General features: G+C 38.1%; 1 protein-coding gene across 3 annotated transcripts in view; it reads left to right on the top strand.

Moving 5' to 3' along the window:
- KAT6A (lysine acetyltransferase 6A) overlaps window positions 1–17,944 on the top strand; it is a 112,469-nt gene extending 94,525 nt beyond the window's left edge. For all 3 annotated transcript variants that reach the window (XM_090258846.1, XM_090258848.1, XM_090258847.1), the window contains 4 exons: window positions 129–330; window positions 1,451–2,053; window positions 5,097–5,415; window positions 13,825–17,944. In XM_090258846.1, the coding sequence (XP_090114972.1) occupies window positions 129–330; window positions 1,451–2,053; window positions 5,097–5,415; window positions 13,825–16,526 (3,826 nt within the window). In that variant the 3' untranslated portion in view covers window positions 16,527–17,944. The remainder of the gene's footprint in view (window positions 1–128; window positions 331–1,450; window positions 2,054–5,096; window positions 5,416–13,824) is intronic.
- The last annotated feature ends 247 nt before the right edge of the window (window positions 17,945–18,191 follow it).

Below are 18,191 nucleotides of genomic sequence, written 5' to 3' on the forward strand. Positions count from 1 at the left end.
GCTTCCCAGGCTTGCGATTTTTGAACCATTTATCATCGCTGGAGTTTTCTGGGGGTTATTACCTCCATATTTGTGATTAGGTACTCCTTGTACATTTTTGATTGCTATAAACTTTTCTTTGGTTCCAGATTTGTGATTATCCGCCGGGAAAAACTTATTCAGGATCACATGGCAAAGCTTCAGCTGAATTTGCGACCTGTAGACGTAGATCCAGAATGTTTGCGCTGGACTCCTGTTATAGTCTCCAATTCTGTTGTCTCTGAGGAAGAAGAAGAGGAGGCTGAGGAAGGAGAAAATGAAGAGCCTCAGTGCCAGGAAAGAGAATTAGAGGCAAGTGTAAGGACATGAGTAGTCTCTATTTTTAATGACAATAGAATATGTTTTTGGTTTTCATGAGACACGAATAACAGTCTGTATTGGGCAAGATACACACAAACACACACACATAAAGTTCACATTAGAATTTCAGTATTTATTTTAATGATAGAAATTTCAGGAAAATTGAGTTCTAGTTATTTATTTGTATATTTTTAAGCCTTAGATTATTAGGAGAGCCTTCAAGTTTGTTTGTTACTTATGACTAAGTATTTCTTACCAGAGTGCTGATCAGCAGCTAAATTTTAAGCTACATAGTAACTGAGAAATCTGAATTGAATGTAAATCTGACAGTTGTTAAAAATGAAATGAAGATACACTTTCCTTAAAATAAAACTTGGAATAATGTAGACATGTGTATGTTTTCTAAGAGAACACTAAATGTTCAGGGGGTAAACAATAGGCCTTTAGCCATTAACATGTTAAAGCCATTAAAGGGAGAGACTAGTTTTCAATGTTTTTCTTCATGTGATGCATACATTTTTTAAAATAGTCCTTTCATCCTTTAAAAAAACCTATGTCCTTCTTTGATAAACATAAACTATTTTATGCCCCTATTTAATGTAATTTAAATTTTAAAATGAAGTTAAATATTCAGAATAAAAATAAAATAATTACAGAATTTTTTTTCAAACATCCTCTTTTTCTTGTTCATGCCCCAGAGTCCATCTCTTCTCTGTTTATAAATCTTTATTTCTGAGAAATTTCATAAACTAAGATTTGTAAGAACAATAACATTCACTGTTTATTGAAGATAGTATTGCATAGCGTCTAAGAGCACTAGCTCTTGGGTCAGATGATCCCAACTTCTTCAGTTGCTATGGCATGACCTGAGGCAGGTTACTTACACTTTTAGTGCCTCAGTTACTGAATTTGCAAAATGGGCAAATTTTAGTTGTGAAGCTATACTATAAAGTATTTAAAACAGTGACACATAAGAAGTATTCCTGTTAGCTAGTAAGTAATAATTTTCTTTTTTAAACCCTGTTTTTGTAGTATTTAAAAGGTCAGAATAGGAGATTTAATTAGGTAAAACTGAAAAATTAACCAGAATGGCTTTATTTTCTAAAATCAGGTGGGAAAGTCTGCATCTCGGGAGAACAAAGAACAAGATTCTTATTCTTCAATTGAAAATGAAAAGAAACCAGAAGTTATGGCACCAGCTAGTTCTACACGTTTGAACAAACAAGTCCTTCCCCATGATAGTCTTCCTGCAAATAATCAGCCATCTCGGAGAGGCCGCTGTGGGAGGAAAAACAAAAAAACCCAGGAACGTTTTGGTGATAAAGATTCTAAGCTGCTCTTGGAAGAGTCATCAACTCCTCAGGAACAATATGGAGAGGGTGAGGAAAAGTCAGAAACCTCCCAAGAACAATACACTGAAAGTGAGGAACAGTTGGCCACCTTTCAGGAGCAGCCAAGCCAGGATGGGAAGCCAGACCTTCCCAAAAGAAGACTAAGTGAGGGGGTTGAGCTCTGGCGAGGACAGTTACGGAAAAGCCCTGAGGCTCTGAAGTGTAGGTTACCAGAAGGCAATGATAGACTGCCCCGTCGCTATAGTGATGGTGACAGGGCTCTCCTCAGGGGCTTCAGTGAGAGTAGTGAGGAGGAAGAGGAGCCAGAAAGTCCTCGGTCCAGCTCACCACCAATTCTTACAAAGCCCACATTGAAGCGAAAGGTAAGACATTTCTTTGACAACTTTTTTTCTTCCTCCAATTGCAGCTTACTGTATACAGGGGTTCTGTCCTAAGGTTCTGAAAAAGTATAGAAATTCTTAGTGTGTTATTTTTTAAACTTGAAGCCTCAGTATATTGTTCCCAGTGAACATCTGAAATGTGTATGACTTCTTTGGTTCATGGACATGAGCTTAGAAGTCAAAAGCATATTTAAGGGCTGACAGACTGTGTTTTGGCTTGCTGGTTTGATATTTAAATCATGACTTCTAGGATTTTAAAAAATATTTTAAAAGTGTATAGATTAGAAATGTTTCTATTAGAGAAGAAGAGGAAAGTATTACACAGTTCCATGGAAAGTGGATGTGTTTTGGGGTGCTCAGAGTGAAGCCCTTCATCTTATTTTGGGCGGCACTATTTTCCCTGTACTCTCACCTCCCTTCTCTCTCCCTTTCACTCCCCAATAGTTTGACTTGACTTCATTTTTAAAATATTTTCTAAGCTATATATTTCATCATCATGCAAAGTTTGAGTGAGAGCCCATTAGCTTATAAATTCTGTGTGATGATGATAGTGAATTTTGTTAAACTATATACCAGGCTGTATACCAGGCTATGGTATATAGTTTAACAAAATAACCCCAGGCTATGGAGTGAACTTTAAGCATAGTCACAAGCCAGCCAGACTGAAGTACATCACCCTCTGGATGAGCCACCCTGTCATGGTGCGGTGACAACTTTCATCCAATGCAATGAAAATTTATTTCTTTCCTTGGCAGACCCTTAAAAACAGGTAGGGCTATTCTTTTTTTTAAAAAAAGCTTTTAATTTTACAACAGTTTTAGATTTATTTAGATTTTGAATTATTGTAAAGAAAGTACAGAGTTTCTGTATTCCCTACACCCAGTTTTCCTCTATTATTAACCTCTTAGGTTGGTATGGTACATTTGTTACATATAGTGAACCGATTACTTGATTATTAACTAGAGTACATATTTTATTCAGATTTCCTCAGTTCTCTCACGTCCTTTTTCTGTTCCAGGATCCCATCCAGCATACCACATCACATTTATTGTTAGTAGTTATGTCTCCTTAGGCCCTTCTTAGTTGTAGTAGTTTCTCAGACTCCTTGTTTTTGATGACCTTGAAAGTTTTGGGAATGTTCCTCATGATATTAGAATGTGGTAATTAATGTGTTTTTGAGAAGAAGACCACAGAGGTAAAGTGCCATTCTTATCACATTATATAAGAGTATCTACTATCAGTATGTATCTATGTACCAAATACAAGGGTATTTACTATCAAAATGACTTTTCACTATTGTTAGCCTCCATCACCTAGCTTGAGGTTGTATTTGTCAGGTGTCTGCACTGTAAAGTTACTCCTTTTTTTCCTTTTCCATAGTGTCCTCTTTGGAAGGAAGTCACTGTCCACAGCCCACACTTAAGATATGGGGAGTAATACTCTACTCCTTAAGAGCAGAATACCTAAATTTACTTAGAATTCTGTTTGGGAAATTTATGCATTCTCCTCCATTTGTTTTTTTGTTTGTTTATTTAAGCATTTATTTATATCAGTATGGACTTTATACTTTAGGTTATAATCCAATACTGCTACTTTATTTACTATGTTGGTCAAATTCTTCTTCTAGCTTTGAGCATTAGGAGCTCTTTCAGTTTTGCTTCTGTGTCTCTTTAATGTACGTGCCCTCATCATTTCAAGTTTTTTTTTTGTTTTCTTTTGAGCATTTCTTTACTTTCTAGTACTACAAGGTAATCCACCTTCAACTTGTATATTTCAGGCCTCAATCCTAGAATCAGTTACTTCTTCAAAGAGTAGGGCCATGTTTAACCTATTTTGAAAATTGTATTCTCAACTGGAAGGACTAGTACATTGGAGGTGGAGAAAAAGTGAATTCTTGACTAACTCTACTATACATTATATGACCATGAAGAATATATCTTTGCCATCCTAGGCTTGCGTTGCCTATTTATAAAATAAAAGTATGCTATTTGTGTAAAAAAGGATTATCAGGTACAAAGTATTTTTTGAAGTTCTTGAAGAAATTCACTTGTCTGGGAGTTGGAGACTATCTTTTACAGCCATTTCTATCCTGACTGAATATGTGACCTTAACTCCTTAACCTTTCTGCACTCTATAGAATGAGGAAATTGGCTTAGATCATTTCTGGTGCATCATCTTTGTTTTGTGCTATTGTGTTATTTAAGGTATTAGATCAACCTTAGTACAAAATAGTGCCTAATGTGCCAAATTCCAATAACAGATTTATTTTACAATTTAAAGCTTCACTAACATCAAGTAAATACATATTTCCATATTTCTGCATTCAAATATAACTCTTGGATAGCTCATGAAAATGACATACAGCTTCACTAATAGTTCTGCTGACTTTGATAGTAGAGCTATGAGACAAACATAAAGGGTTTTATTCCTTTTTTTTTTCCTCTGGAAGTAAAGAGGAGTTAATGGACTACTAGCCTATGTGTCATTTTGGTAGTGAAATAGACAACTTCCTAGAGTCTTTAATTTAACTAAACTGTTAATAAGGTAATTATAATACCTGCTCTTTGGGCATGCCTGCCTGTTCTTTTACAAAGTTGTATTCAGTTATCCAACATCTATGTATCTACGATACATTATGTATAGTATCTTTTTTTTTTTTTTTCTTAAATCCTTACTTGAGGATATGTTTATTGATTTGAAAGAGAGAGAGAGAAAACCTTCTAACAGTTGGCTACTATACACACCCTCACTGGGGATCAAATCTGCAACCTAGGTATGTGCCCTGACTGGGGATTGAACCTGCAGCCTTTAGGTGCACGGGATGACACTCCAACCAACTGAGTCACCTGGCCAGGGCCATATAGTATCTTATATTATTTTGAAATAATATTTAAAATATCTTTTGCTAAACAGCATCCTCATTTTATATATGATAATTCTATTAGATTTAGAAACTATTAATCATGTTATTAATAGAAATGATAGTGTTTATTACTATTAATAAATTTTTTTCTCTTTTAAATAGAAACCAATTCTTCACCGTAGAAGGAGAGTCCGAAAACGCAAACATCACAATAGCAGTGTGGTCACAGAAACTATTTCTGAGACCACAGAAGTCTTAGATGAACCTTTTGAAGACTCGGACTCTGAGAGACCGATGCCAAGATTAGAACCCACATTTGAGATTGATGAAGAAGAAGAGGAAGAGGATGACAATGAACTCTTCTCTAGAGGATACTTCCATCGGTTGTCCTCACAGGATGTTCTCAGGTGTCGATCCGCTTCTAAGAGGAAGCCTAAAGACGAAGATGATGATGACGATGAAGAGTCAGATGATGCTGATGGTATGTTTTACAGAGCTTTTGCTTATTGTAGTTTTATTGTCTTTAAAGATACAGCAGTGATAGCTGTAAACCCTTCAATAAAAAAGGCTAAAAAGTGAACAGAACCTATTAAGCGACTAAAGGATGACTTGGTAATCTCTAAAAAATTGTGTCAAGTGTATTCACCCACATTTAGTCCTCTGTCCTTTTAAAGTGCTTTTTTCTCATTCTCCCTTCAACTCAAAACTTATTTCTGTTTCTGCAGAAAATAGCTTGCTGTTAGGAAATTGTTCTTTTTCTGGCTAGTCCTTTTTTGTCCATTTTCTGAAACTTTAGTTAGTGGTAGATTAGACAGAGTCAAGAAGATATATAGGTAATAACTCTTTACTAGAATGTGCGCTCTATAGACTTAGTCCGTTTTGCTAATTGTAGTATGCTGAGTGCTTAATGTAGGTACTCAGTAAATATTGTTAAATGAATAAATACTAAGAAGAAGTTTCTTAAATAAGATCAGATTCCTGTGAATTGGACTTGCTTCAGATCTGTTTAGGAATCCTTCTTGAATCTTATCTCTTTTTAAGTGTCTTACCCAATTAGGAAATTTCTAATAAAAATAAGAACAGTATCTCAGAATAGGTTAAATTTTATGGTATAGCTTAACAGTTAATGACTTACTTTTAAAATAGTCTTGTTGTCATTTCCTCTTTAGGAGTGAAGAAACTGGGGCTCACATATGAGCTGGGTCACACACTAGTCATTTGCATTCTAGCCTAAAGATTTTGCCAGTGTATCATGCTGCTTATATCTGCAGTGTTTGCCTTGCATGGGGTCAAACTGAGCTTTTTACTTTGCTGGGTGATTTTGAAGAAATCTACAATAATTGTACATGTAAATGTGTAGCTTCTATGTATTAACTAGCTGAGCTTTTTAATCTTTTAAAAATAAATTAACTCAGTTTCAAATCTAGTGGATAACTTTCATTTTCTCCGTTCTTATATTTATATAATACTTGTAATAAAGTAGCCCTGGCTGGTGTGGCTCAGGGGGTTGAGCGCCAGCCTGCAAACCAAAAGGTTACCAGTTTGATTCCCAGTCAGGTCACATGCCTTGGTTGTGGGCCAGGTCCCTGGTTGGGGGGCATATGAGAGACAGCAAGTTGATGTTTCTCTCCCCTCTCTCTAAAAAGTGAAATAAAATCTTAAAAAAATAAAAATAAAGTGATAAGATGACTGAGGTCTTTGCTTTATTGGGAATGATTTTTCAGAATCTTATTATAGTTTGAGATACATATTAAGTAGGAAACATTTATTTTTTAAATTTGGTGCATTAGCAAAATTCTAACTTGTATTGTTATAAACTAAAAGTATCATCTAAGTTCCTGTTGAGTCTGACAAATTTTCTGTTTATTTTCAAGTTATTACTACTGAATATACCTTTCTAGCTCCCCCTGCCCCCCAAATCCTATTCCTGCCTTGGTTTTCTTCCCTTTAAAATTAATGGGAAGGGATTCAAAATAGCAGAGGAGTAAGTGGAAACTACAGTAACCTCCTCCCAAAACCAATCTGGAATTACAATTAAATTATAGAGAAATTATCCTGAATAACTAGTTGAATATTAGCTGGAGAGTTACCTTATAACCAAGAACAAAAAAACCACTTCACCACAACAAAACTGGTAGGGAGTGCAGAGGAGGTAAGACAGGGCTGGCTGGGCTTCCATGGGCAGCAGCTGAAGTTCTGGAACAATATTTCAATGGCCTGGGGGTTTCCCTTGAGAAGTATGGGGTCTAAACCGCAAGTTAGGTTCCCCATCCTACAGCACCAGAGCTGGAAAGGAGCATAGATATCATTCAGCTGTGAAAAGGAGCAGGGTTTCTGTCTGCCAGGGAGAGATGGCTGGAGACTCAGAGAGGCTTTTAAAGGGCCAATACACACATTTTCGTTGCAGCCACTAACCCTGGACTCTAGCAAAGAGAGGGCAGAGTGGACTAGAGACGCTTGAGGAGAGTCTGGTGTTGGTGGCTCTGGAGAGAGAACTGTTGGAACAGCTACCAGGATCCTTATGCTGAGTCATTCCCCATACTGCAAAAGTCATCTTTCTCAGGCAGAGCACTTCTTTCTGAATGACATCAGCCTCAGGGGAAGCAATAGCCGCACCCGGGAATTACTCTGCCCTAACCTATGGAGTTAAGCCGGGCTGCTGATTACAGCTTGAGGCTATATCAGTGATTAGTTTAACGATAAGGTGGATCTCTGGGGGCTTTGTGAGACTTAATCTGACCCTCCCCAGGATCCAGTGCTAATAAAAGCTGGCCGTGGTGCGCAGCCTGGTTCTTTGTGCACACAAGCCCAGCAGAGGGAACCACATGCTGCGGATCACTGATAGCTCCAAACAGGTTGACCAGGGCCAGTCACAAGCAGCATCTGACAAAGGTCTACATCAGAGTCTTTGTAGATCTACCTAATACATAGAAACAGATACAAAGAAGCAGCCAAAATGAGAAGACAAAACAGACCCCAAATGAAAGAACAGGAGAATTCTCCAAAAGAAGAGCTAGATGAAATGGAGGCAAGCAATTTATCAGATTGAGAGGTTATAGAATAATAATACTCAACAGCATGAAAAAAGACACAGAAACCATCAGGACCAGTATGAAAGAAAAGATGCAATATCTAAAATAAATAATACACTGGAAGGAATAAATAGTAGGTTAAATGATACAGAGGATCAATCAGTGACTTGGAAGACAAGGTAGAGAAAAACACCCAGGCAAAGCAGGAAAAAGAAAAAATAATTTTGAAAAATGAGGAAGAGCTTAAGAAACATTTTAGACAACATGAAGCATAACAACATCTGCATCATAGGAATACCAGAAGCAGAAGAAGGTGAGCAAGGGATTGAGAACCTATTTGAAGAAATAATGACCGAAAACTTCCCTAATCTGTTGAAGGGAAAAGATGCACAAGTCCAGGAAGCTCAGAGAGTCCCAAACAAGTTGGACCCAAAGGCCTACACTGAGACACATCATAATTAAAATAACAAGGCTTAAAGATAAGGAGAGAATCCCAAAAGCCACAAGAGAAAAGCAGGTAGTTACCTACAAGTGAGCACCAATTAGATGATCACTCAATGGAAACATTTCAGCCCAGAAGAAAGTGGTATGAAATATTCAAGGTGATAAAAAGCAAGGACCTACAACCAAGGCTACTTACCCAGTAAGGCTATCATTTAAAATCAAAGGAGAAATAAGAAGCTTCCCAGGCAAGAAGAAGCTGAAGGAATTTGTTAACACCAAGCCAGTTCTGCAGCAAATGTTAAAGAGCTTGCTTTAAGAAGATAAAGAGAAAAGAAAACAAAACAGAGAAGCAGTCTTAACAATAACATGGCACTATATACATATCTATCAATAATCTCCTTAAATGTAAATGGCTAAAATGCTCCAACCAAAAGACATAGGGTAGCTGAATGGATAAGAAAACAAGACCCATATATATGCTGCCTCCAGTAGGCCCATCTCAGATGGAAAGATACACAGTAAAGGGATGGAAAAGGATATTTTATACAAATGAAAAAGGGAAGAAAAAGCTGGGGTAGCAGTACTAATATCAGAAAAAATAGACTTTAAAATCAAGGCAATAAGAAGAAACAAAGAAGACCACTCGATAATGATAAAGGGAACAATCCAATAAGAGGATATAACCCTAGTAACATTTACGTACCCAACATAGGAGCATCTAAATATGTGAAGGAAATATTTTTTTTTCCATTTTACTGGTTTTGAGGGTAAGTACACAGACATTTAGAGTTGACACAATTCTTAACATATTTACCAAAAATGTAAAGTCATATAGTTGTGATTCTTTTCTGAAGTTATTCCAGTGACATTCCAGTTTAAAATTTGGAAGCTGATTTTCTTAATATTAAGTATCAAGTACCAATATCTCTTGGTGACGGGATGGGCACGTGCCTGGTGCCTGAGGGCCACGGTGTGCCAAGAACATTTGCCAACCTGGATGGCCTGCCCATTCCTGCTTCTTCTGCCACCCAAACTGCTCCTGTGAAGCAATTCTTGATGCACATAAAGGGAGAGATCGATAGAAATATGTAGTTGGGGATTTTAACACCCCATGGACTTTATGGATTAATCTTCCAGGCAGAATATCAACAAAGAGACAGTGGCCTTAAATGACACACTGGATGAAATGGATTTAATTGAAATCTTCAGAGCATTTCACCCCAGAGCAGCAGGATATACATACTTTTCAAGTACACATGGAATGTTTTCTAGGAAAGACCACATGTTGGATACAAAACAAGTCACAATAAATTTAAGAGGATTGAAATTGTATCAGCCATCTTTGACCACAATGCTGTGAAACTAAGTCAGTCACAAGAAGAACACTGAAAAACATGCAAAGACATGGAAGCTAAAATAAGATATTATTGAACAATGATTAGGTCAACAATGAGGTCAAGGAAGAAATTAAAAGATCTTGAAACAAATGAAAATGAGGACAAGGACACAACAATCCAAAATCTGTGAGATACTGGGAAAGCAATCCTAAGAGGGAAATTCATAGTATTACAACCTATCTCAAAAAACAATCAAACTTCACACTTAAAGGAACTTGAAAAAGAACAACAAGCAAAGCCCAAAGTGAGTAGAAGGAAAGAAATAATAAAGATCAGAGCAGAAATAAATAAAATAGTCTAGAAATGATACAAAAGATCAATGAATCCAAGAGCTGGTTCTTTGAAAAGATAAACAAGATTGACAAACCTTTAACCAGACTCATCAAGAAAAAAAAGAGAAAGTATCCAAGTAAATAAAATCAGAAATGAAAGAAAAATAAAAGCTGACACCAAAGAAATACAAAGGATTGTAAGAAAGTGTTTTGAACAACTGTATGCCAACAAACTGGACAATCTGGATGAAATGGATAGATTCCTAAAACATATAATCTTCCAAAACTAAATCAGGAAGAATCAGAGAATCTGAATAGACAGATTATACCTAGTGAAACTGAAGTAGTAATTAAAAAAAAAAATCCAGCAAAAAAAAAAAAAAAAAAAAAGCCCTGAACTGGGTGGGTTCACAGGTGAATTTTACCAAACAATTCTGAGAAGAACTAACAAAGTCCTTCTCAAACTATTTCATAACACTCAAGAGGTGGGAAGGCTCCCAAACTCATTTTACGAGGCCAGCATTATCCTAATTCCAAAACCAGATAAAGACACTACAAAAAAAGAAAACTATAGGCCAATATCCCTGATGAACATAGATGCTAAAATCCTCAACAAAATATTAGCAAACTCAATACAGCAATGCATCAAAAAGATCATACACCACGATCAAGTGGGGTTTATCCCAGAAATGCAAGGTTGGTACAGCATTTGCAAATCAATCAATGTGATTCACCACATTATCAAAATTAAGGATAAAAACCTTATGATGATATTAATAGATGGAAAAAAAGCATTTGATAAAATCCAGCACCCATTTATGATAAAAACTGAGCAAAGTGGGCATAGAGGGAACATACCTAACATAATAAAGGCCATATATGACAAACCTACTGCCAGCATCATACTCAACGGGCAAAAACTGCAAGCATTTCCCTTAAGATCGGAACAAGACAGAGATGTCTGCTTTTACCTCTTATTCAACATAGTACTGGAAGTCCTAGCCATAGCAATCAGACAAGAAGAAGAAATAAAAGGCATTCAAATTGGAAAGGAAGAAGTAAAACTGTCTATCTGCAGATGACATGATTCTGTACATAGAGAACCCCAAAATTCCACCAAAAAAAAAATGCCAAAACTGATAAATGAGTTCAGCAAAGTAGCAGGATACAAAATTAATATCCAAAAATCAGTTGCATTTTTATATACCAATAACCAACTAATAGAAAGGGAAATTAAGAAAACGATCACATTCACAATGCTTCAAAAAGAACAAAATGCCTAGGAATAAACCTAACCAAGGATGTAAAAGACCTGTACTTGGGAGATGATAAAGCACTGAAGAAAGCAATTGAAGAAGATATAAATAAGTGAAAGCATATACCATGTTCACGAATAGGAAGAATGAACATATTAAAATGTCCATACTACCCAAAGCAATCTATAGATTCAGCACAGTTCCTATCAAAATTCCAATGACTTATTTCAGAGAACAGGAACAAATATTTTACAAATTTGTATGGAACCACAAAGGCTCTGCTTAGCAACAGCGATCCTGAGAAAGAACAAAGTTAGACTGAGTCACGCTACCTTATATCAAACTATTCTATAAGGCCATAGTAATCAAAACAGCATGGTACTGGCATAAAAACAGACACATAGATAATGGAACAGAATAGAGAGCCCAGAAATAAACCCACACCTTTATAGTCTATTAATAGCTGACAGAGGAAGTAAGCACATACAGTGGACTAAAGATAGTTTATTCAATAAATGGCGTTGGGAAGATTGGACAGATAATGTGCAGAAAAATGAAACTAAACCACCTTCTTACACCACACACAGTAGTAGGTTAAAAATGGATCAAAGACAAATGTTAGATCTGAAACCATAAAAAGCATAGAAGAAAACATAGGCAGCAAACTCTCAGACATTGCTCGTGATGATATTTTATCTCCCCAGGCAAGGGAAACAAAAGGAAAAAATAAATAAATGAGACTACACCAAACTAAAAAGTTTTTGCAAGGCAAAGGAAATCATCAACAAAATAAAAAGATGACCCACATAATGAGAGAACATATTGCTGATACATCTGATAAAGGATTAATACCCAAAATTTATAAAGAACTTACAAAATTCAATACTGAAAAAACAAAAAATTCCAATTTAAAAATGGGCAAAGGACCTGAATAGACACTTCTCCAAAGAGGACATAGAGATGGCCAATAGACATATGAAAAGATGCTCAATGTCACTAATTATCAGAGAAATGCAAAGTAAAACCATAATGAGATGCCATTGCACACCTGTTAGAATTAGAATGGCTATCATCAGTAACTCAAGCAAAAGTACTGTCAAGGATGTGGAGAAGGAGAAACCCTTTTGCATTGTTGGTGGGACTGCAGGTGGGTGCAGCCTACTGTGCAAAGTAGTATGGAGATACCTCAAAATATTAAAAATGGATCTGCCTTTCAACCCAGCTCTCCCACTTCTGGGAATATATCCATAGGAACCCAAAACTAATTCAAGAGAACATAAGCACCCTTATATTCATTGCAGCGTTATATGCAATTGCTGGGGAATGGAAGCAGCCCAAGTGTCCATCAGTAGATGAGTAGATAAAGCAGCTATGGGACATTTACACAATGGAATACTTCTTGGCCATAAAAGAAGAAGAAAATTTTACCCTTTGCAACAGTATGGATGGACCTGGAGAAAATTACGCTAAGTGAAATAAACCAGTCATAGAATGACAAATACCATATGATTTCACTTATTGTGGAATCTAATGATCAAACCGAACTCACAAGGAAAATGGGGACAGTCTCATAGATGGAGAGCAGGATGACAGCTGGGGTAGCGGTTAGAGGGTGGAGGGATTGAGCAAAAAGAAAAAGGACTCATGGACATGGACAACAGTGTGATTGCTGGGGAAATGGGGGTGTATAAGGGGACTAAACGATAATGGAAAAGAATATAATCAAGAGTAAAATTTAAAAATTAGTGCATAATGTGAACATACTTAATGCCACACCAAAAGTGATAAGATGATGACTTTTATGCTATGCATATTTTACTACAATTTTTAAAAAGAAAAAATTAGTGGGGATAAAATCATGCTAAAATTTATTTCTAATCATTGTCATTGGTGCTTAAGCTTTTTCTTCAGGTCAGTATTTGTCTAGAACTAAATGCCTTGCATCTATTTCCATATAAACACAGCTTTGACTAACATTTATTTTGTAGGATCGCTCAATCATCGCCTGTGTAATGGTCTCATGATACTCCCCGAAGTAACAATTTTTTGGAAAATAAGAAAACTAGAGAGAATATAAATTGCAAACAAAGGGGTGGGGGCAATAAAACTTGTCTAAAATAGATGTAATAATTATTTAGTATTTGCATCTTTATAAAACTCATCTCCATTTTACAAATAATAAAAGTGAATCTTAGAGGAACTTTCCAAAGCCATTTAGTCAGTGATGGTAAACTTGAACTGGTTTTAACTAGTGGATGGTAACAGAATGTTGACCAGCATTTTTTCATTGTTCTGCCAGGTTAGTTTGTGACTTTAGAAGTTGTTACTAATTCAGTTTCTTCTTTAGATTCTTAACTTGAAACTGAAGATAATCAAGAGTTTGTAATGATTAATGAAATTATTTCTGTTGTACATGCCTGTCACAGAAAAAGGCACCAGAAAATATAAGATCATTTAACCTATTTTTATTTTTTATCCCTCCTGTACAGACACTCCTATCCTAAAGCCAGTACCTGTCTTGAGAAAATGTGATATGAAGGATTCTCCACATGAGCCAGATACATCCACACCTATGAAAAAGAAAAAGGGATGGCCCAAAGGCAAGAGCCGGAAACCAATCCACTGGAAGAAAAGACCTGGTCGCAAACCAGGATTTAAGTTGAACAGGGAAATCATATCCATTTCTACTCAAGAATGCATTGTTGAGCCCATTGTCTCTCTTCCTAAACCTGGACGTAAACTCAAAATTCAAGAGAATGAAGAAACTGTTGAATCAAAAGAAGACTTGCCTTTAGCTGAAGAAAGGAAAGAAGAAGAGGAGATGCACATGGAAGCAGAAGAGGTCGAAGAGGGAGATGAAGAAGATACAACCAGCAGTGAAGTTAGAGCAGCTTCTCCAGTGGATAGCAGCAACAGTCCTGAGATGGAAACGAAAGAAGCTGAGGTAGAGGAGGAAGAGGAGAAACCCCATGTCTCAGAAGAGCAGAGGCAATCTGAGGAAGAGCAACAAGAACTGGAAGAACAGGAGCAAGAGGAAGAGGATGAAGTGGCTGTCGAGACAAACCAGAATGATGACCATGATGCAGATGATGAAGATGACGGTCATCTAGAATCTACAAAGAAAAAAGAGCTAGAGGAGCAGCCCATTAGAGAAGATGTCAAGGAGGAGCCTGGTGGTCAGTCGTCTTTTTTAGATACGAATATGCAGAGCAGTAGGGAGAGTATAAAGGATAAAGATGAAACAGAACCAGATTCTGAAGAGGAACAGACTTCCCATGAAACATCTGTGGTATCAGAGCATATGCCAGGGTCTGAGGATGATCATGAAGAAGATTCAAACTCTAAAGAAGAGTTAATTGAGTTAAAAGAGGAAGACGAGATTCCCCATAGTGAACTGGATCTGGAAACTGTGCAAGCAGTGCAGTCTTTGACTCAAGAAGAAAGCAATGAGCATGAGGGCGCCTACCAGGACTGTGAAGAGACGCTCGCAGCTTGTCAGACCTTGCAGAGTTACACCCAGGCTGATGAAGACCCTCAGATGTCAATGGTTGAAGACTGTCATGCTTCAGAACATAATAGTCCAATATCTTCTGTTCAGTCTCATCCAAGCCAGTCAGTCCGTTCAGTCAGCAGTCCCAATGTGCCTGCCCTTGAAAGTGGTTACACCCAGATCAGCCCAGAACAAGGATCCCTGTCCGCACCTTCTATGCAGAACATGGAGACCAGCCCCATGATGGATGTGCCTTCCGTATCAGACCACTCTCAGCAGGTGGTGGACAGCGGCTTCAGTGATCTGGGCAGCATTGAGAGCACCACAGAAAACTACGAGAACCCTAGCAGTTACGATTCCACAATGGGCAGCAGCATTTGTGGGAATAACTCTTCCCAGAGCAGCTGCTCCTATGGTGGGTTATCATCATCCAGCAGCCTCACCCAGAACAGTTGCGTTGTCACGCAGCAAATGGCAAACATGGGCAACAGCTGCAGTATGATGCAGCAGAACAATGTCCAGCCTGCTGCCAACTGCAACATCAAGTCACCTCAGAGTTGTGTGGTGGAGCGGCCTCCCAGTAACCAGCAGCCACCGCCGCCACCGCCACCGCCGCAGCAGCAGCAGCAGCAGCAGCAGCAACAGCAACAACAGCAGCAACAACCAGCACCTCAGCCTCCACCACCCCAGCAGCAGCAGCAGCAGCAGCAACAGCAGCAGCAACAGCAGCAGCCACCACCTCAGCCCCAGCAGCCTCAACCCCCACCCCCACCGCAACAACAGCCACCCCTGTCACAATGTAGTATGAATAACAGTTTCACTCCAGCGCCTATGATCATGGAGATCCCAGAATCTGGAAGCACTGGGAACATCAGTATCTATGAGAGGATTCCAGGGGATTTCGGTGCCGGCAGCTACTCTCAACCATCAGCCACCTTCAGTTTAGCCAAGTTGCAGCAGCTGACTAACACCATTATGGACCCTCATGCCATGCCTTATAGCCATTCTCCTGCTGTGACTTCCTATGCAACCAGTGTTTCTTTGTCTAATACAGGGCTGGCTCAGCTAGCTCCATCTCATCCATTAGCTGGGACCCCTCAAGCACAAGCCACCATGACACCACCCCCAAACTTGGCATCCACCACCATGAACCTCACGTCACCTCTGCTACAGTGCAACATGTCTGCTACCAACATTGGCATTCCTCATACTCAGAGGTTGCAAGGGCAAATGCCAGTCAAAGGACACATTTCCATCCGCTCCAAATCCGCACCACTGCCCTCAGCAGCTGCTCACCAGCAGCAGCTGTATGGCCGCAGCCCACCAGCGGTTGCCATGCAGGCTGGCCCTCGTGCATTGGCTGTTCAGCGTGGCATGAACATGGGGGTTAATTTAATGCCAACCCCTGCCTATAATGTCAATTCCATGAATATGAACACCTTGAATGCCATGAACAGCTATCGAATGACGCAGCCGATGATGAATAGCAGTTACCATAGTAACCCTGCCTACATGAACCAGACAGCACAGTATCCTATGCAGATGCAGATGGGGATGATGGGGAGCCAGGCCTATACCCAGCAGCCTATGCAGCCAAACCCTCATGGAAACATGATGTACACGGGCCCCTCCCATCACAGCTACATGAATGCTGCTGGTGTGCCCAAGCAGTCACTCAATGGACCTTACATGAGAAGATGAGCAAGATGAACTTGCAATTAGAAACTTAAATATATATAAATAAAGGAACCTTTTATACTGACAAACCAGAGAAAAATGGACCTTTTTTCCAGTTAAAATATTGCTGTAGATTTAGAGGAATTTTTCTTTGGTTTATTTTATTTTTTAGAAAACCTGGTCTTTTGGGGGGGTTCATTTTGTTCTGGGTTTTGGTTTTCTTCATAATCTTGAACATTTTACAATAGAACTCATCTAAAAATGGATTTGGGGATAGGGGAAACGTGCACAACAATCTTTTCATAATTAAAAAGAGCCTTACTTTCTTTACACACCACATGGACAGAATTTGTGTAAAAGTGAAATATCTTTATTTGAAGATGTATGTTTCCCCTCACTGTTTGCAGCTCCCAGTGTTGTTATTTTTAAATGTTATATATACATCTCGAGGGTTAACCAGACCCTCTCCTCCAAACCCAACCTTTCATTTCCTACTTCATTCCAGCAGGAGGCACTTATGGGAGACTCGGATGGGGACATGGAGAACAACCCAAGCTCCTTAAACTTATTATTATTGTTAATATTATTATTATTATTAATAAAGTGAGGCAGGAAAATGCTTCTCCTTTTAAAATCCCGTCCGCTCCTTACACACACAGACACCTCTTGAAACCTTTCCCCAATAATGTTTCTTTATAGATGGACTTCATTGAAATATTTGTCTTTCTTAAATCAAGTGTAATATAATTTTTTTTACTATTCCCACTCAGCACTCAGAGACACAAAAATACTGTAAGTCTCAATTAACAACGGAATCTCAGAGGAAAGCTGTTTGCAATCCTAATTTAGTCTTGGAGGAATAGATATGGTCAGTTAACAATCAAAAAGAGGAAATTAACCTCTTGTTTTTTACCACCTGGTGAATCAGCCATAAAGCCCATATTCCACGCAGCCTCTTGTTTTTAGTATGTACTTTGAGATGCTAAGGGTCTTGATTCTTGAGCCTTTGACTCGGATCTAAACTCAAACAGTCCCCAGTGATTAGCCTCTTACATTCTTACAGTGTTGGTGGATGACTGTACATTTCAATGATTTGAAAATACCTGACAAACCTTTAACTGTTTGTGTTGGAAGAGATGACACAGAACGTGTGTTGTAAGGGAGATAAATGGTGTGAGTTTTATAGCTACTTAAATGATACATACCTCTAGTCTTCATTTGTCTTTTGAGATCCTGAGTTCATCCCCTGTGAATCAGTGCACCTGCTGCTCACCTGTGAGTGGCTAAAAAGAGGGATAAACCAACCACCAGCATAGTAGGGCAAATCTGGACAGCAGGGTTTTAGCAGGCTATGTTGTTCCTAATTCCATTCTCTTTTTCTCTTGTGCAGCCAGTTTGCCCATTCTCTTCCTGTTAACTTGCTCCAGGGATAGGTTAAAAAATATATATATATATATATATTCCATCATTAGAAGATGGAAACTATTATACCACTTGGTATGTGCAGTCAAATATCCAAAAGGGGGAAGTACTGCTTAAAGAAATACCTGTAAGCATTAAATTCTCTCCTTTATTTGTACATTTTATATAGATAAATTTTTGAAGTACTAATTAGGCATTAAAGTTTTTCAAATGCACAGGTTTGTTGGTTTTTTTAATACACTTTAATTGATTTTCTCAATTAAATGT

This window comes from Furipterus horrens, unplaced genomic scaffold (assembly GCF_987537825.1).
Source record: "Furipterus horrens unplaced genomic scaffold, mFurHor1.1.pri manual_scaffold_12, whole genome shotgun sequence".
Classification (NCBI taxonomy): Eukaryota; Metazoa; Chordata; class Mammalia; order Chiroptera; family Furipteridae; genus Furipterus; species Furipterus horrens.